Source organism: Ruditapes philippinarum, unplaced genomic scaffold (genome assembly GCF_026571515.1).
Source record: "Ruditapes philippinarum isolate M1 unplaced genomic scaffold, ASM2657151v2 ctg1023_1_1_1_1, whole genome shotgun sequence".
Taxonomy (NCBI): Eukaryota; Metazoa; Mollusca; class Bivalvia; order Venerida; family Veneridae; genus Ruditapes; species Ruditapes philippinarum.
This window is the reverse complement of record NW_026854204.1, coordinates 73,682-94,920: the sequence shown is the minus strand read 5'-3', so window position 1 is coordinate 94,920 and position 21,239 is coordinate 73,682. Positions and strand designations below refer to the sequence as shown.

Genomic DNA, 21,239 nt, shown 5'->3' with positions numbered 1-21,239 from the left:
ATCTTTACCAGTACACTCGCAAATTACACATGGATTGGCATGCCATTTTAACAAATAATGTTGTTTAGTTTTAAACCAAAAGCAAAACAGCTCTAAACCATAAAAATCCTGACAACAGCTATTTTCAAGAAGTGCTACATAACTATTTACATATACATGCACTTAAATTTCTATCCAATTCCTAGCACCAGGCAGTTGTAATATTTTCAGAATGTTTATGAACCTTCAAAGAAAAAAACATACACAATTTTCCATTTTATTTAATTTATTGTTCCCTCATTTAAAATGAAACATGAGTATATTAAAATTCTATAAATAAATTTTATTATACCTTGTATAATATAAATTATAAATCTAAAAGCAAAACAGTCTTAACAAATGGACATTCTGTTTTCATAACAGCAACTCTGTAACTATTTTAATTATAAGTCAAGCGGACCAAATGGTTCACAAGGATAAACATACACATGATAAATGACAAGACAGGGTAAAGCATATACATGCAATAATATGTGTATACACAAAATTGTATATCATCATTGAAAATAAAAGGACATTCAACTTTAAAAATAATGCTAAATAAATTACCACTGTCTAGCAAAACTTCATAGGTGTAAACTTCATACTTTGTATTGAATTAATTTGACAAGATACATGTATTATATATAATGCATCATATAAATTTATATTCATACTTGCTAGAATATGTGTATGTTGTTTTTATATAAATTATATATTGCAATAATATTTTATCATATCTTTTTGTACCCTCCTATATACATATATGTAGAATAGCACTCTACTGTAAAACAAAATATATCAAGAAAAGCTTAGCATTTCAAGACACTGCTACACAGCAGTATTTGTGAATAAATGTACAAACTTGAGGATAAATAAATACCAGTATACAAGTTCTTCTCTTGTAACATTTATGCAACACTGTTGGAGATGATGATTATAAAATAGAAAGTCTTCCCCTCAAATCTTAATATCTGGGGTAATTAAATTCATATTGAAAGTTAAGTTAGAAGTTAACACTTTGTGTGTCGGTAAATATTTCATTGCATTGAGTTTCTAAGTATATATTCTATTAATAAAACACGTATGTAGCTGCCCTAAATAATGGTACATGTACATTTTACTACTAATTGTAAAATAAACTCAAGTCCCTTCTCTTAAGCTTGTTTCATCATTTTTTTCACTCACAAATTTGTGTAATGATTTTCCTAAACTTGGAACAGTCTGTATACATGTAGTACGTCCTTATGATACCCACATTGCTTCTTTCTTCGATGGCATGAAAAATCTATGCATTTTTAATGTAAAAACTTGAGTCAGTCCACCAGTTGATAAAGATAAAGTCCCTGATGTTCAACATGAACTTGGCACAGATGTATAGCCACTATGTCTTGCTTGAAACTAGTAGTAAATTAATCTGGAATGAAAACATTTAAAAATGACAATTAGTCTAAAAAGATAATAGGTTACAAACAGTAATTATTAACCAATTAAATTTGTTATTTTTGACTCTCTAACATAATGACACATGACTGCTTAAAAACATAAATAAAATCAATTCATTTGGTAAAATTCTCTTCAGAGTTTATATGTTGAATACCATTGTACTTCACGAACAGGTATGATTAATTATTGTACAGTGCATATTCAAAATTTAGTCAAAGGGCAGTTACTCCTGAAAACATAGACTACAAAATTACTATATGCTGGTAAGTCACCATATGACCTCTACTGTGTAGATGAGTCATGAAATCCCCTTAACAATCCCTGCCCCCCCCCCCCCCAAAAAAAAAAAACCCACAAAAAACAGCATCAAAGAACCTTTCTACCTTAAGTAATGCATGTATTGAAGGATATACAGCTTGTTTGCATAACTCACAAGATCTAACATGAGCTGGATGTTGATGAATGTAACTGTTTACTTGCCAACAAGATGTGTAATGCTTTTTGCCCTTTAGTAATTTCAACTTTAATCAATTTACATACGAGGTTAATACTGGTGCAAAAATCAGGAAAACTAGTCAGGTAACCTTTTTGCCATGGAAAACACTAAAAGACTGTTAAACTTGCATTAACCTTTAACCAAACAAAACAAAACCAACAAATTCATTCATTTAGGACCACAAACCATGTTTGAATATGGTTTGTTTATTATGTTATAAAAATAATATGCATTACCTGTTCGGACCTCGGGCAAGCTACAATCTGTCGGTCTTCCTCTGTAAAATGTTCCGTCAGTATTTCATTTAACTTCTGAAACCTCTGCTGAACGTTCACCTTAAAAGTAGATAAATTTTCATTTAAATACAAATGTATGTTTTTTTAATGAAGGCTGAGATTTCTGAAAATCTTGCCACTATGTTTGTATAAATGTATTATTGTCATTTTTCAGTAAATAAAACTCATGCATTTAACTTCAAAAACTTTGCGTCTGACTTTCTTTACAAATTATTACATATAAAACAAGATACATGTATATCAACTACTTTTAGGCGTTAAAACTCAAATAAAACTAGAAATGTGTCCATAGGACACGGATGCCCCCACACGCCACTGTTCTGTCAATCTTATGACTCTAGGTCAAATATTTTTTGGACTACATGTGCCACAAGTTGAAAACTTAAAATCAACAAAGGGCAATTATTCTGTTAAATTTGGTCACAGCAAAAAATCCTTCCTTTACTACCATCTACACATTAAGGTTGTTCATCCCTGGAAGTTTAAGCAAAATCTGCCATCCAGTTTAAGAGGAGTTGCGTTCACAAAATTTCTACATAGTATATAGTGAAAAAATCAACAAAGGGCCATAATTCTGTTAAATTTGGTTGCAGCAAAAATTCCTTCCTTTACTACCATCTACAAATTAAGGTTGTTCATCCCTGGAAGTTTAAGCAAAATCTGCCATCCGGTTTAAGAGTAGTTGCGTTCACAAAATTTCTACATAGTATATAGTGAAAAAATCAACAAAGGGCCATAATTCTGTTAAATTTGGTCGCAGCAAAAATTCCTTCCTTTACTGCCATCTACACATTAAGGTTGTTCATCCCTGGAAGTTTAAGCAAAATCTGCCATCCAGTTTAAGAGGAGTTGCGTTCACAAAATTTCTACATAGTATATAGTGAAAAAATCAACAAAGGGCCATAATTCTGTTAAATTTGGTCGCAGCAAAAATTCCTTCCTTTACTACCATCTACACATTAAGGTTGTTCATCCCTGGAAGTTTAAGCAAAATCTGCCATCCGGTTTAAGAGGAGTTGCGTTCACAAAATTTCTACATAGTATATAGTGAAAAAATCAATAAAGGGCCATAATTCTGTTAAATTTGGTCGCAGCAAAAATTCCTTCCTTAACTACCATCTACACATTAAGGTTGTTCATCCCTGGAAGTTTAAGCAAAATCTGCCATCCGGTTTAAGAGGAGTTGCGTTCACAAAATTTCTACACAGAATATAGTGAAAAAATCAACAAAGGGCCAAAATTCTGTTAAATTTGGTCGCAGCAAAAATTCCTTCCTTTACTACCATCTACACATTAAGGTTGTTCATCCCTGGAAGTTTAAGCAAAATCTGCCATCCGGTTTAAGAGGAGTTGCGTTCACGAGATTTTGGGACGTACGGACAGACGTACGGACGGAGGGACACTCGGACGGACAAGTGCAACGCTATATGCTCCCACTCTGTGGGGGCATAAAAAAAGTCAGTTAAAATTTTTTTTACTGTTACATACAGAATAAATGGACCTAAAAATGTAGACTATATGGTCAAGTAAAAAAACTTCTTTCAACAGTATCACTATGAAAACAAAATCTACTATTGTGCTATTCACCTTTATAGGTTTAAACAGGATAATTTCTGTTTCCCGGTTTGCTAGATATAGAGCCATGCTTCTGTGCACATTGGGAACCGATTTCTTCACAAGCTTGTATGTCTCGGCAACAACATCGTGTAATTTCTCCGGCGCAGCAAACGGTTGTGTACGAAGACTAACTTGTTTTAAATTGTCATCATGACCAATATTGATTATGATGGAGGCCTGAAAATATAAGCTTATCGTTATATATACATAAAGGATATTGAATGAGTGTAGATTTAATATTTAATTTATTGAACAAGTTGAATAAAATCAAATTATGCGATTGTCTGGCGAGGATACTATTTTTATTCTACAAATGAAATGAATTTAGTTTTGAATCTATATGAATATAATATTCTATTTATCACATATCAAAAATAAAAATGGTTTACAGTTAAAAAGAGTTTTGTTTTCTATTAACTTACCATTAGTGTAAAGCTAACAAATGACACAGCTGTAACATCAAAGTGTTATTACACTAGTGTAATATCAATTTTATTCAATGGCTTTATTACACTCCAGCGCTGTGGTTTATGTGATAACAGATATATGTGGCTGCCAATGCTTTTTTCAATTACATGATCAAATTCTAATTTGTAACATACTTTCCAACTTAAACAATTTTTTTTTTCTATGCGGCCTCCATCATTGAAAGGGTAAGGTGACCAAAAAGTTATGCACTACCCCACCACAGATGTGGCTCCAATTTCCACATTGAACCTTTTGGTTTCTTTTGTGTATGTAAGTTATCTAGCTATGTTATTGAACATCAGTGGTTCTACTCAGGTGTCCAATTCGCAGTTCTTTTTCAACAAGTTAAAATTGAAAACCATATAATATGACCTTAAAAACTTGTATGAGAGTAAGAGGTAAAAGTGCAATGACACAGGTGTTCTTCAGTGCACCAATTCAATATTCTTCTCACTTTTTATTAAGGACCACACAATACATGTGACTTATCCTGGGTAAAAAGAATTGTTCAATGCTTCAAAAAACTAAAACATAGGGTTGCAAGTTCATTTTACAAGAATAAAATACTGTTACAAACCCTGGACAGGTTACATTCGCCACAATTTACCAACCTAGACATAGACATGATGACAATACTGTCGCCAATATGTTAAACAAAATATAAACAAACTTGTTTAAAAGGAACAATACAAAAAAAACACACACAAGTCAACACTAGAAAAATATAAACAATATGTTAATTAAGATCTACCGGTTCAAACCTATATGGTTCTTCATCAGGATCAAAACTAAAAATATAAAACAAGACAGAACAAGAGGGCCATGATGGCCCTGAGGTCGCTCACCTGTATATAGGCCCCCCAACCCCCCCCCCCAACGTTGCAGAGCCAATTTAACCCAAGGGCTTTTATTTGCACAAACTTGGTAGACACCCATAAGAAGATGTTTCATGCTAAACATTTAAGCTCTAGCTCATTGGGCTTTTTAAAAGAAGATTTTTTTAAAGTTTTTACTATACACATATAGTTAAAAACAATGACACCCCTGGGGCCGGGCAAGTTTTGACCCCAGGGCTTTTATTTTATTTCAACTCTAGCTATTTGGGTTTTTTCAAAGAAGATTTAAAGTTTTTGCTAAACACATATAAAGAAAATCAATGACCCCGGGGCGGGGCCAATTTTGACCCCTGGGCTTGTATTTGAACAAACTTGGTAGACACCTATTAGAACATGTTTGATGCTCAATATCTTGGCCATAGCTCTTTGAGTTTTTTAAAAGAAGATTTTTTAAGTTTTTACTATATGCATATAGGGAAAATCAATGACCCCCCGGGGCGGGGCCAATTTTCACCCCAGGGCTTTTATTTGAACAAACTTGGTAGACACCCATTAGAACATGTTTCATGCTAAATATCTTAGCTCTAGCTCTTTGGGTTCTTTAAAAGAAGATTTTTAAGTTTTTACTATATGCATATAGGGAAAATCAATGACCCCCAGGGGCGGGGCCAATTTTGACCCCAGGGCTTTTATTTGAACAAACTTGGTAGACACACACTAGAAGATGTTTCATGCCAAATATCTCAGCTCTAGCTCTTTGAGTTCTTTAAAAGAAGATTTTTAAGTTTTTACTATATGCATATAGGGAAAATCAATGACCCCCGGGGCGGGGCCAATTTTCACCCTAGGGCTTTTATTTGAACAAACTTGGTAGACACCCATTAGAACATGTTTCATGCTAAATATCTTAGCTCTAGCTCTTTGGGTTCTTTAAAAGAAGATTTTTTAAGTTTTTACTATATGCATATAGGGAAAATCAATGACCCCCCGGGCGCGGGCCAATTTTGACCCCAGGGCTTTTATTTGAACAAACTTGGTAGACACTCACTAGAAGATGTTTCATGCCAAATATCTAAGCTCTAGCTCTTTGAGTTCTTTAAAAGAAGATTTTTTAAGTTTTTTACTATATGCATATAGGGAAAATCAATGACCCCCGGGGCGGGGCCAATTTTCACCCCAGGGCTTTTATTTGAACAAACTTGGTAGACACCCATTAGAACATGTTTCATGCTAAATAACTTAGCTCTAGCTCTTTGGGTTCTTTAAAAGAAGATTTTTTAAGTTTTTACTATATGCATATAGGGAAAATCAATGACCCCCCGGGGCGGGGCCAATTTTGACCCCAGGGCTTTTATTTGAACAAACTTGGTAGACACTCACTAGAAGATGTTTCATGCCAAATATCTAAGCTCTAGCTCTTATGGTTTTTTAAAAGAAGATATTTAAAGTTTTTTCTTTCGGTTGCCATGGCAACCAGAGTTTTGCATGGAATTAAATTCTTTGAACAATTTTTAAAGGTGACCACCAAAGGAACATTCCTGTGAAGTTTGGATGAAATTGGCTCAGTGGTTTATGAGGAGATGTCATTTAAAGTAAAAGTTTACGGACGGACGGACGGACGACGGACGGACGACGGACGGACGCCGGACGGACGCCGGACGAAAAGCGATCACAAAAGCTCACCCTGTCACTTTGTGACAGGTAGCTCTTTGAGTTCTTTAAAAGAAGATTTTTTAAGTTTTTACTATATGCATATAGGGAAAATCAATGACCCCCCGGGGCAGGGCCAATTTTCACCCCAGGGCTTTTATTTGAACAAACTTGGTAGACACCCATTAGAACATGTTTCATGCTAAATAACTTAGCTCTAGCTCTTTGGGTTCTTTAAAAGAAGATTTTTTAAGTTTTTACTATATGCATATAGGGAAAATCAATGACCCCCCGGGGCGGGGCCAATTTTGACCCCAGGGCTTTTATTTGAACAAACTTGGTAGACACTCACTAGAAGATGTTTCATGCCAAATATCTAAGCTCTAGCTCTTATGATTTTTTAAAAGAAGATATTTAAAGTTTTTTCTTTCGGTTGCCATGGCAACCAGAGTTTTGCATGGAATTAAATTCTTTGAACAATTTTTAAAGGTGACCACCAAAGGAACATTCCTGTGAAGTTTGGATGAAATTGGCTCAGTGGTTTATGAGGAGATGTCATTTAAAGTAAAAGTTTACGGACGGACGGACGACGGACGGACGGACGCCGGACGAAAAGCGATCACAAAAGCTCACCCTGTCACTTTGTGACAGGTGAGCTAAAAATGGAAGCACTGTAAAGTTACCCTGGAGAGGAATGATTTGAGAGGTTCTGTCATCATATCAGAGACTGAGTGAATAAATTCCTCACATGTTCTCTTCAACTGACCATCAACATCTCTCTTAGAGTCGACAAAATTCTCCATCACCTGTGGGGTACCCTGAAATAGACCAGATTATATATCTACATAAATTACTATTCTAGAACGAAATGCCAAGCATTATCTTATAAACAATTAAAATGTTTTTGAATTGTAACAGAAAGTATTAAAAGGCTTGGATCTAAAAAGAGCATATTTTAGGTTCAATGTTGATCTAGGCATATTCAAAACAATTTGACTGTTTTATACAGATTTGTTGGTGATATAAATTCTTGTAATACTAATAGCTGCAGGTCAAATAGAACTCTTAGAGTACGATGCACTTAATGTGTAATGTTGAAACAAGGTCGTAATCTGAGTAGGGCTTGAACCAAGACCAGGATGAAAGGGAGGCTATCTATTCTCTAAATAAAAATGGAGATAAAAAAGGCTTACCTCAGCTATAAACTGTAGAAGTGAATTGGTAGAACTGAAACTAAAAATCTGAGATCTCTTATGCAGCAGACCGTAGGCAGCATCTAAAAACATACAACAAAATATATGAGAAAAGTAAGTTTTATAAGTATCATTTCTAAAAGGCAAGACACAATAATGTAAATATTAGGACAATAAATTATTAATACAATGTAATGAGATGGTATTAATTTAAATGAGATGATATAATTTGCATTATTATATATGTACATGTTTATGATACATAGCAATATACAAGTTTTGCTTATAAATCAATAGTAATGAAACAAAATAAAAGACTGGAATTACACTAAAAGTAAATTAAAACCTACTCTACAGCTGATATTCATAACAGAGCATCATTTTTTTAAATAATATATTTCCACTATATTTAACAGCCCTAATAATTGATAAGAAATGCATATAATTTTATAATTATTAAATGACATTTCACTGCCAATAAGATAGTAAGCCTGTCACACACATAGTGCCTACAAGACAATTATGCACAAGTCTCTGGGATATGAAGGTTGAAATCTGAATAACTGACTTATTTTTTTCCTTTTCTTTGGCATTTTTATCGTTTTTGTTTTAGGTTGGGTAAAGAAGTACTTCCATATTCAATTGTAGGTTTTATATGCAAGTATTCTTTAATCATCAAATGACAAATAAACATTTATCTTCTATTGTGTATTTCTAGAATTCTTAAAAATGTCCCAGACAAATACATATAATGATGAAATATTCTGTAAGGTCATGACCCCAGAAGGGCATGAACCCAAGACCCTCAGGTTATAATTACAACTCTGGTAGCTAAAAGGTACAGTTCATAATCATTTAATGAAAATGAATATTTATGCAAACCAATTTTTAGTTACACCTGGTTACTACAACAAATCTAAGACTGGGCTTTGTTAACAGGTGGTCTCTTAACACCAAATTTTATACATTTTAATACTTTTAAGTGAGGTATTCAAACATGTAAAATTGAAATGAAAGTGAGTACCAGAAGTGACATGTCAGTTTATTGTTTTCTGTTCTCCACAAAACATGAATAGATAAATAAAACCACGAAATTCTCAACTGTTTACATGATTATTTGACCAATTTTTCTCTCTTTAGATTTAACATTGCACCAAAGCAGTATAGGTCATATGGCAACTTTAGCTTTTCTGATGGAGGAAGACTTCAGGTGCCCCTCTGTACATTATTTCTGTCGCAAACAGGCATCTGAGTAGAACCACCAATTCACGAATTCGAAAACCTAGCTAAATGCCGTTTTCCGGTACTTTCTGTACATAGCTCTGGGGAATTCACCTAATGGAGTGTAATAGCGAACTCAATGTTTTCGGCCTTTTTTTAAATGTTCCGTAAGATAGCTTGATAGCTTTCTCATATGAAGAATCCTGAGATGCTAGAACCTACAGAGGTGATAGGCAAGTGGTTTGAAGTCAAAGACCTTAACCCACTCATCCACGATGCTCCACGATGAGACCAATTCAACAGATTATCACTGAAACAAATATTTGTGAAAAGAATTTGAGACAACTATTCCAAGATTTGACACCAAATTCCCACATCATTCAGCTTAACAATTGGGGGTATAAACATCTTAACTATCTTCAACAAAAGCAAGCAAATACATAGAATATAAAATACCCTAGTGTGTGAATAACTACTTATCATGCACTGACAACAACAAATGGTGTACAAAAACCATGCTGTGATATATAAAAACAACAAAGATCAAAGTGTTGTAATATAATAACATATTATACATCAATCATTACATTCCATTACAGGTGATCCATTCATTTATAAACCATTCTATTACAAATCTAGTGTATTATTTCGTACAAAAGGAGGTTTAACTATAAGTTTAGAAGTATTCTTTGACAAGCACTTTCATAAAAAAAGATAAATAAGGAAACTATGACAGTATATATTGACATTATTATGATACAATATATAATAATACATCTCTGAAAGGGGTTAAGGAAAAGAAAAGAGAATTACATGTGTTTAGGAAAATGTGCTTAATGTAGATATCAAATACTGGTGTACGATAGGTGAAATGAAAATCTATTTCTCTGTGGTTTATATATAAAAGTTTTGTAAATATTCATAAACAAATAAAAACTTTTTTTTTGCTTGGGTTTCACGCTGCACCAACACAGTAAAGGTCATATGACAACTTTCCAGCTTTATTGGTGGGGGATGACTTCAGGTGCCCCTCCATGCATTATTTTAGGTATGAGTAGAACCCCTGACATTTGGTAAGCTAGCTGGATAGCTTCCTCACACGAAAGAATTCAAAATAATAAAAACAAAAATTGAGCCCAGAAATATTGACCATGATAGCAAGAGTGTAATTATGTAAAGGTATTTGATATGATTCAACCAATATCAAACTTTTAACAGAGGTAAAAAAGTGCACATAAGTTGTTTTTTAATAATAATATAAAGAAAACAGTTTGTGGTTGAAGTAAAGATTTGTGACACATTTGTCCCCCAATAATTTATGGATAACTTTGATAATTATCTTTTATTTCTCTCTTTTATTTATTTCTTTTTAAAATTACTTTAAACTGACAGTGATGCTGTTTCACTATATTCATAAACAAATAAAAACATTTTTTTTTTACTTGGGTTTTTGTTGCACCAAACATAGTAAAGGTCATATGGCAACTTTCCAGCTTTATTGGTGTGGGATGACCTCAGGTGCCCCTCCATGCACCTGAATGGGCTTCTGAGTAGTACCACAGATAGCTTCCTCACATGAATGAATTAAAAAATAATAAACTCAAGAGCTGTCGGCAGGACACCATGCTCAATTATTCTTAATGCTTGTCAGTAAAACAAGTGTATGGATAGTGTAGAATTTTCTAAGTTCAAAAAGGGTCATAATTCTGTCAAGATCGATCAAGATCGATGTTCGAGTCATGGGCCTTGGACAGTGACCTCCTATTATGTTCTCAAATAAGTGAGTGAAGTTTCAACCTATTCCTTCATGTAGTTTTGGAAATACCAACTTGCATGCAAAAACTTAACCAAAATGTGACGCTGACGCTGGGGCCATAACAATAGCTTTCCCTTTTATTTGAATAGTCAAACTACTAACATTTAAAATGGCACTAAAGGGATATTCTGTACAAGAATACTGGAAAGAGAGACATCATTCAATACTAGACATATAGTTTATACAACTTGTATGCCCTGTACCTTATACAGAGACAACATTTTTTTACACAGTTAAACTATAACAACACGGGACAACACAAACATATAGAAGCAAGGCTGACAAGATTCATAATTTGTAATTATAATAGTCTACACATTCCTGCTACCACCTACTACCAACGTAATAAAACATAAACTATGATAAAAAAAAAACTAACATACCAACAAAATTGTGAAGCTTTAGCTCTAGTGAAGAAAATAGGTATATACATGATTATAAATGGGCTTATAACTTAAATTATATAAAACATTCTTTATTTTTGGGTGTTTTTTTATTTATTATTTTTTACTTAATTTGCAGAGCAACACCATACTTTTGGAAGAACTGATTTATACCATTATTCCTATTTTAAAGAAAGGTTACTGCTCAACAAGGGGGCCATTCTTTAGAGGTTAAATAGTAAAATTATTACAACTATCAAATGACAATAACACCCTAAAGGTCATCTGGCTACTTTCCAGATTCATTAATGATGGAAACACTTCCATTCTTCTCTTCTGTACATTATTGTACAAGTTGACATCATAGTAGAACCACCAACCTTTTAAGCAACAGAACAGTTTTGTTTCCAACAAAATGTTTCCAATAAATTACAATCAAATATTTTTTCAAACCATAGAGTGTTGTATACTGAATATTATTCTGTTTGTATACAGTCAAGCATTTTTTCTGCAAAAAGCTCGCAGGAGAGAGCATTCCAAATTCAAAAAGAAAAATTTCCCACACCCATCCCATATTCAGATAAAAATACACAAAACATTTGCAATGCTAGGCATTCTCAGCTTAGAAATATATGAAAGAATGTAACATAACAACTGTTCATGTCATATTATATTGTGTATATATACATTTCACTTTCGTCAACTATTTTTCCTTGATTCCAGTGTTGTCAATGGTAGTATAACATACTATGATAATGAAAATGACCAGATAGAATAAGCTTAACAATATAGGAATATCACACTGGTGAATTGAAGTCAGCAACAAAAAAGCAAAGTATTTCAAACACGTGTTTTTGAAGGTGTTAAGCATGATTTTCTACACACATACAGAGAAAAATATAGTGGTGTGGATAATGACATTGTTATAGTTACTACAGAAAGAGAAAGAAAATCGAAGGATTCTCACTGATGTTGCATTGACAAAGTTACAAACATGAATGAAAGTAGGAAAATCTATTTTAAGCATCAGTTTCTATGTTCTATGGAAGTTGGAAAATCTATTTTTAGTATCAGTTTCTATGTTCTATGGAAGTTGGAAAATCTATTTTTAGTATCAGTTTCTACATCCTTAACCTACTTGTAACCCAATTCAATGGTAGAAATTTATGGAAAGTACAAAATTCACTTTTTGTTTTTCCATTTCCATTAATGATTTTCCATTTCCAAACAACCCCCATTCATATCTAATTTATCAATAAATAATTGAAGGATCTATGATAAAAATAGTAAGTGTGATACAAGGACAAGTAGAAGTTTAAGCCAGCAACTTTATCTATATGCTCCACCGTAAACTTTCAGGGAGCATGAAGTTCACAGTTCAAACTATAAAAAGGCTCAGTAAGCAATTAGGATTGAAAGAAAAGTAAAACACATCAGATTTTATTTTTGACTATAATGTCAATGTTACAACATACCTTTAAACTTGCTGAAATCAAGAGAAGTCTCCCTTATAGAAAAATCGGCCTGGAATGGCGCGATCTGCTCCCTTAATATCAGTAAATGTTTTATCATGAACAGCTGCCCATCCAATATTGCCTGTGAAGAAATAGCAAAACATGTATTACAAAACATTAAAATATATTTTCTTCATGACAAAATCAAAAACCATGTCCAAAAACCGAAAAGCTAGGCCACAAAATTGAAATAAAAGAGGTTACATTACATGTCTTTTTTTACATTTTCTTTTGTAAAGAAACTTCATTGATCAAAGTTTTCTTCCCATAAAATATCCCAAACACTTCTTTAAAAATTTTGTTAAATAAAGTTGCTTTTTTTTTCTTACACAAACTATCAGCAGGTTCAATCATAACATATTGTTTTACTAATTTATTAAGGTCATACCTTCCTCTTTGTGATTCCTTCTTTTGCATTGATTAGAGATTGTATACATGACTGGAGAGCCTCCTGTGATAAACCCTGGAACGTTGTTTTCTAGTGGAAAAAAAACAGAAACAAGCAAAAATAAATAAACATATAAATTTGTCAATGTAAGAGGACATATGGTTTTTACTTTATATTATTACTTCAAAACAAAATGTTAATGAGATTCAAATTATCAGACAAACTTTGTTTTCTTCATCATGACCATAAACAGATTTTTTTTAATGCAGTAAAGAAGTCTTACAACATTTTTGTAAGGCATGCAGTTAAATAACCATAAAATAATTTGACAAAACAATGTGTTTCCCCTTTCTCTGTCTACATTTATTTTTTCACTAAGTATCCTTAAAGATAATTTTGTTCACTTTACTCACATATCTTTCCCTTCTTAAATTCAACTGTACTGAAATCGATTTCATTAAAGAAATATCTAATTTTAAGATAATTAAAGTGACATTATGCCCAATCCAAGGGTTATGTACTGAGAGAACAGGTGAAAGTCAAAATAAGTTTTCAAATTGCCAGAATTCCTTTCAATTTTATAATTTACTTCTAAACGATAAATAACTTATGTGGCCCAAGGAAAGGTCTATAAATATCTATCGGATTTTACCTGTAACATTCAATTATTTAATAGAGAGGGGCAGTTCTTTTTTTTATATTATTTAACATTTTTCGATATCAGCCATTGGTCAATCACCATTAAAGCAGTCAATCTTTTGTAAATATATAGTTACTTCAGCTCAACTTGTCAATGAAAATATGTGCAAAAATGTCACTTTAGTTATACAGGCATTTGAATCTATTTTAGGTAAATGGAGCAACAGTTTTCTATGCATCTCAAGTGCACATGTATCATCATCATCACTAACGTTACTTACATCAATACAGCGGTACAGTTTAGACAATGTGACGAGAGTACGTCGTACTGTGGGATACCACATCCCGTGTAAATCTGCTGGCGACATCGGCATCGACGTTGTCAAGTTACCACCTGAAAAGTATAAATTTGGGATCACTTTTACTAAATTTAATGTTTGGGTAAATCCTTGTGTACAAAAAAAGATGAAAAAAATAAATAAAACTTGCTTTTAGATCGTAACAGAAAACATCTTAAAAACGACAGTTTTCTTATTGTTATTATTATTATTGTTACTATTATTATAATTATTATTATTATTATTATAATGAATGACTAATCAACTATATTTTTTGGACAAATTCATAATAATCAATATAGTAAAGGTAATATAAGGACGGACTTACTTCCAAAGTAAAGGAAAAACAATCAGGATCCCTCAAACTTTATTTTAGATAAGAAGGCAAGAATAGATACTTTGGTGTATACTTAGGGATAACCAAAAAATTCTAAACACATGCCGGATTAAGAAAAGTAATTGAATAAAGCACAGATAGTTTACCTGGTCCAGCCGAGACATCCTGCCAGCCGGTCGCTGGATCTTCTTGTAGAGGTACGTTCTCCAGTGATACAGAGTCAGGATCTACGGCACCTGTTAACCTAGCAACCTCGGCACTTGTGCTTGAGGCATTGGAGGGAGTACGAGAATGACCTTTTATCTGACCTTTCTTTATACCTTCTGCAATACTCTGGAAAACAGAACAATTTTATATTTGAAAATATCACTGTATTAGAAATAAACAAAAACTATAAATGTGTCCATAGGACACGGATGCCCCCACACGCCACTGTTCTGTCAATCTTATGACTCTAGGTCAAACATTTTTTAGACTACATCATACATGTGCCACAAGTTGAAAACTAAAAATCAACAAAGGGCCATAATTCTGTTAAATTTGGTCGCAGCAAAAATTCCTTCCTTTACTACCATCTACACATTAAGGTTGTTAATCCCTGGAAGTTTAAGCAAAATCTGCCATCCGGTTTAATAGGAGTTGCGTTCACAAAATTTCCACATAGTATATAGTGAAAAAATCAACAAAGGGCCATAATTCTGTTAAATTTGGTCACAGCAAAAATTCCTTCCTTTACTACCACCTACACATTAAGGTTGTTAATCCCTGTAAGTTTAAGCAAAATCTGCCATCTGGTTTAAGAGGAGTTGCATTCACAAAATTTCTACATAGTATATAGTGAAAAAATCAACAAAGGGCCATAATTCTGTTAAATTTGGTCGCAGCAAAAATTCCTTCCTTTACTGCCATTTACACATTAATGTTGTTCATCCCTGTAAGTTTAAGCAAAATCTGCTATCCGGTTTAAGAGGAGTTACGTTCACAAAATTTCTACATAGTATATAGTGAAACAAGAGCTGTCACAGGAGACAGCGAAGCTCGACTAATAAAATGCTGGACGCAGTAAGGAGGACAAAACTATGAAAGAAAAATCAATTATGTATAATTAAGTATTAAGTTATATTAGTAAAAATATAACATTTGTTAACATCAATTCCAAGATCAAGGGGAATAATTCTAGAAATAGTCATGCAAGAGTTATGGACCTTGCCACACAACATTTGTGTAATGATAAGAAATATATATTTGAAGTTTGAAGTAGATATCTTAAAAAATAAAGAAGTTATTATATTTCTTAAAGAAAATCCTAAGTTCAAAGAGAGATAAATCTGTAAATATTGCTTCAAGAGTTATGAACATTGTCACATAAAATGTAAATGATTATAAGGAATAAGTATTTGAAGTTTGAGGTAGATACCTTTAAAAATAAAAAAGTTAAAATAAAAATAACATTTTTCTAGTAAATAAATCTAAGTTTATGGGGAGATAATTCTTGCAATATTGGTGCTAGAGTTATGAACCTTGTCACATAAGATGTGGATGATGATAACGTAAATATATTTGAAGTATATTTCCCTTTAGAAATAAATAAGTTACAGTAAAAAATAATATTTTGTATGGAAAATTCTAAGTTCAAAGGGAGATAAATCTAAAAATATTGGTGCTAGAGTTATGAACCTTGTCACATAAGATGGGGATGATGATAATGTAAATATATTTGAAGTATGAGGTTGATCCCTTAAGAAATAAAGAAGAAACAGTAAGAAATAGTATTTTTTGAGGAAAATTCTAAGTTCAAGGGAAGATAAATCTGAAAATATTGGTGCTAGAGTTATGAACCTTGTCACATAAGATGAGGATGATGATAAGGTACATATATTTGAAGTATGAGGTTGATCCCTTAAGAAATAAAGAAGTTTCAGTAAAAAATAGTATTTTTTAAGGAAAATTCTAAGTTCAAGGGGAGATAAATCTGAAAATATTGGTGCTAGAGTTATGAACCTTGTCACTTAAGATGTGGTTGATGATAAGGAACATATATTTGAAGTTTGAAGTTGATACCTTAAGAAATGACAAAGTTATAGTGAAAAATATTTTACTGCACCAAAACTTTAATCTAAAATCTGGACGCGGACGCGGACGCCGACGCCGACGCCGGGGCGAGTAGGACAGCTCTCCATATACTTCGTATAGTCGAGCTAAAAATCAACAAAGGGCCATAATTCTGTTAAATTTGGTCGCAGCGAAAATTCCTTCCTTTACTACCATCTACACATTAAGGTTGTTCATCCCTGTAAGTTTAAGCAAAATCTGCCATCCGGTTTAAGAGGAGTTGCGTTCACAAGATTTCGGGACGTACGGACGGACGGACAGACGTACATACCAAAATTTGATGTTTATGAGGCAAATGAGCTCATAAACACCACCTGGACCAACGTCCATAAGCAAAATAAGCTCATAAAAACAAAAAAAACTCTTAATTTTAAATTTTATGAGTTTATGTTCTTTATTTAACTACGGAATGAAGCTCATAATAATCAAATGTTGGCTCGGACTGACTGACGGACGGACGGACAAGTGCAACGCTATATGCTCCCACATTGTGGGGGCATAAAAAGTAAAAAATCACTTGTGAATTGGAAATGCCACTTTATACATGTATTGCTTAATTGACACGGAAATGGAAAAAACAAAGACTTTTAAATGGCTTTAACAAATGGCTTGGCTATCAAATAAATTAAAATAGAGTACCAAGCTACCTGTATTATATAAATAAATTGTACTTTATTTATCAATCTGCTTATTTTTGCCGTTTCAATATCTAGAATATCTTGTCTAAAATATCTTTAAAAGTTGAACCTTATCTATACCAGTAAAATTTTTATGCAAATGATTTTCAGGAACATAAGATATACTTTAGTTTACAACTTGATTAAGTCAGTATCTTGAATAGTTTAAATTTATTTTTACTATAACTTATTGATGAAAGTCACTGTGTTATATCACTGATTGATAAACAGTGAGTGATATTGGATTTATCCCACTGATGTAATCTTGTATATTGTAAGTAAGCATTTGTTTGTTTGTTTAATTTGGGTTTTATGTCACACTGACACAGTATAGGTCATATGGCGATGTTCCAGCTTTAAATCATTTCAAGCACGAACAGGCACCTGAGTAGAACCATTGGCGTTCCATAAGCTAGCTGGATAGCTTCCACACATGAAAGATTCCAAATTGTTAGTAAGTATAAAATAAATCCTGATCAATCTAACCTCCATCATTTCAAGTTTTTCTGGGTACGCCAAGTCACCTTGAGCTGCCGAATATTGGAGAATGTCTGTCCGTATGTATATATATGTTCTATATACCAATCTTTCTTGTACGTCCATCAATAACTGCTTTATCACATTCTCAAAGGCCCGCAACTCTTGTGCTGTAAAATATACATATCAGTCAATGAAATTAGATCTTGACATTTTAATAATATGCCTGTCTTGATGAGTATAGTCAAAATTAAATTGGAAGTTAGTCACATAGAAAATAAGCCTCTACTAAAATACTCAAAGCATGTTTTTAAATTTTTTTGACATATGTTTTAATCTAAAATAAAAATTGTATTTTATCACTTAAAAAAATCTGCATTGTTTGATGAGAGAAAGACTCGGTCACTTGTACGTAACATTGGCGTATATTTCAGAAAATGCATGCAAGCATAAGATAAAGAAAGCACAATGTATTTTTTCAACAGAGACAGTGTCAAAATTAGCTTTTGAAGAAAACAAATGTCAATCGGAAAATAATTGCAGATATCAAAGGGAGACAACTTATGGATAACCAAAGACAAAAGATGAACACTTATGGATAACTTAAGTCAAAGGGAAACAACTTCTTAACTAAACTCTTCTTAAAGTAACGCAGAGTTATAAAATATGTAAATTTCACTTACGATTCTGCTCAACATGCTCTTCAATCATCTCTAATTTTAGTATACTGCACAGCTCGGCTAGTGTCTCCAGGTGATTTATATGTATAATAAGGGGCCGGAACACGTCATAGAGGGCGCTACATAACCTCTCCAACATCTCACTGACAAAATACAAAAACAAAAATTTTCTTCTTTTCGTCTGCAAATCAATATATGTTCATATTTCAAAATCACACTTCATGTTCTTCCATTTATGCAGTAAGTTCATATACTTTTATTAGCTTAATGGAACCAAGTGAAAAAATCGCCATTTCAAACCACTTGCCCCTCACAGCTGTGTGTGTTTAATCCTGCACAAGACTTCAGATTCTCTCATATAATGAAGCTATCCAGCTAGTTTATGGAGGTTGGTATCTTCTAAGAGGGGCATCAGATAACTCCATCATAAAGTAAAGTTGGCAAGTTGTCAGTGCTACTTTACCTATAATTTCTGCCATCCAGAAGGAAAATATTCCCTAAATATATAAATTTGTTATCTAATCTTTTTTTTTAATTTTTCTTTTTTAACCTTATTGGTCACATAGTGTACCAGGAAATACAACTTACCCAGACACAAGCGTTGACATGGAGAAGGTGACACAAAAGTGAGAGCACACATAGGAACACCACCACCCTCAAAAACATGAAGCTAGTTTTAACTTTAACCATGCTAAATTTCTTTTTTTTGAAACTATCCATTATCAATTTTAAAAGTACCAAGATGCAAATTTGAAGTTACCCTGCTTACATTATAAAGTCACCTGATCAGATTCTATGTACGGATGAACAAGCAGGCCAAGCTCTATATTGATGGCAAACTTTAAACACTTTCAGTTCCAAGAGGGTAAGAGTTAAAGAAGAAATTATGATAATACAAGTTATATATACTGATATAGATGCTGCATACTCACTCAAGCATGATGGTAGGCTTGGAGAAGAAGTTGAGATATAACTGGTACTCATCCTCACAAACATGAACCATAAATGCACAACCACTTCTCATCTGAAATAAAACATGTCTTCTCTTATATATAATCTGCAATTAATAGTTTCAGAAATTAAACAAACTTTTTTTTATCAAAAATTTCAGCATCACCCCTATTACATTAATAACAGATGAATTACCAGCATAAGACTTTCCCTATAATGCCTGTATACACATTTTTACATTATTTAAGATTGATCTCTACTGAAAGAAAATTAAAGCCATTTCTTGCATCAAACATGTTCTACAGGCTGTGTGAAAATAAACAAGGAAGACTTCTGATTCCCTTTTCTTGCTTTATTTCCGGTAACACCAGGATACTGAGCAGCACCACCGATGTTCTGTAAGCTATAGCCTTTTCATATAGAATCCAAGCAGTCCCTTGCAAGATCTGAACCCAAACCAGTGCCGGGCAAGTGGTTTTTATTCAAAGATCTTAACCACTTCCCAACAGACACCACTAACAGATGCTCAAAGGTTAAGTGTGAAGTCCATGTACACATGCTGAGAAAACATAATCAACACAAAAAATATCATATTTATTTTTACAAAAACACATGTATTATAGGGACCAAATCCTCTACCAGTCTTCTAACAAAGATTTAACGGACTGAAGAGTCAAGGGCTACTAATTATGATAACAAGAGCACCACTAGGCGGAGCATTATATGCCCGAAAGTGATTTTTTTTTTTATAGTAAAGATGAAGCATTTGTAAGACATGAGAATTAAATAAAGTATTACCTCCTTCAATTAACAATCCTCCTTTGAAGTTTCAATATTGTGGTCCAAATGGAACTTAAGTTATGCCCCAGAAACTGTTTTCAATTCTAAGGTAATAGTGACCTTGACCTTTGACCTTGTGACCCAAAAATCATTAGGGGTCTTCTACCCAATATGGACAATCATATTATGAAGTTTAAACACAGTAGGCCAAATGATACTTAAGTTATGTTCCGAAAACTGTTTTCAGTTTTAAGGTAATAGTGACCTTGACCTTGTGACCCCAAAATCAATAGGGTCTTCTACCCAATATGGACAATCATCCTATGAAGTTTGAATATTGTGGGCTAAATGGAACTTAAGTTATGCTCCAGAAACTGTTTTCAATTTCTAAGTAATAGTGACATAGTGACCCAAAAATCAATAGGGGTCTTCTACCCAATATGGACAATCATCCTATGAAGTTTGAACACTGTGGGCCAAATAGAACTTAAGTTATGCTCCGGAAACTGTTTTTAGTTTTAAGTTAATAGTGGCCTTGACCTTGTTACCCCAAAATCAATATGGGTCTTCTACCCAATATGAACAATCATCCTATGAAGTTTGAACACTGTGGGCTAAATGGAACTTACGTTATGCTCCGGAAACTGTTTTTAGTTCTAAGGTAATAGTGGCTTTGACCTTGTGACCCCAAAATCAATAGGTGTCTTCTATCCAATATGGACAATCATCCTATGAAGTTTGAACACTGTAGGCCAAATGGAACTTAAGTTATGCTCCGGAAACTGTTTTCAGTTTTAAGGTCATAGTGACCTTGACCTTTGACCTTGTTACCCCAAAATCAATAGGGGTCTTCTACCCAATATGGACAATCATCCTATGAAGTTTGAACACTGTGGGCCAAATGGA

General features: G+C 33.1%; 1 protein-coding gene across 2 annotated transcripts in view; it reads right to left on the bottom strand.

Moving 5' to 3' along the window:
• Window positions 1-242: 242 nt before the first annotated feature.
• LOC132739419 (conserved oligomeric Golgi complex subunit 3-like) overlaps window positions 243-21,239 on the bottom strand; it is a 33,008-nt gene continuing 12,011 nt past the window's right edge. Inside the window, exons 10-22 of one of the 2 annotated variants that reach the window (XM_060727131.1) lie at window positions 19,535-19,626; window positions 18,606-18,745; window positions 17,932-18,092; window positions 14,803-14,989; window positions 14,263-14,375; window positions 13,343-13,432; window positions 12,916-13,036; window positions 11,441-11,464; window positions 8,021-8,103; window positions 7,511-7,645; window positions 3,844-4,050; window positions 2,197-2,295; window positions 243-1,435 (exon numbers count right to left, since the gene is read on the bottom strand). In XM_060727131.1, coding sequence (XP_060583114.1) covers window positions 1,403-1,435; window positions 2,197-2,295; window positions 3,844-4,050; window positions 7,511-7,645; window positions 8,021-8,103; window positions 11,441-11,464; window positions 12,916-13,036; window positions 13,343-13,432; window positions 14,263-14,375; window positions 14,803-14,989; window positions 17,932-18,092; window positions 18,606-18,745; window positions 19,535-19,626 — 1,485 coding nt within the window. In that variant the 3' untranslated portion in view covers window positions 243-1,402. The remainder of the gene's footprint in view (window positions 1,436-2,196; window positions 2,296-3,843; window positions 4,051-7,510; window positions 7,646-8,020; window positions 8,104-11,440; window positions 11,465-12,915; window positions 13,037-13,342; window positions 13,433-14,262; window positions 14,376-14,802; window positions 14,990-17,931; window positions 18,093-18,605; window positions 18,746-19,534; window positions 19,627-21,239) is intronic. The other variant, XM_060727132.1, reaches the window with a different exon arrangement.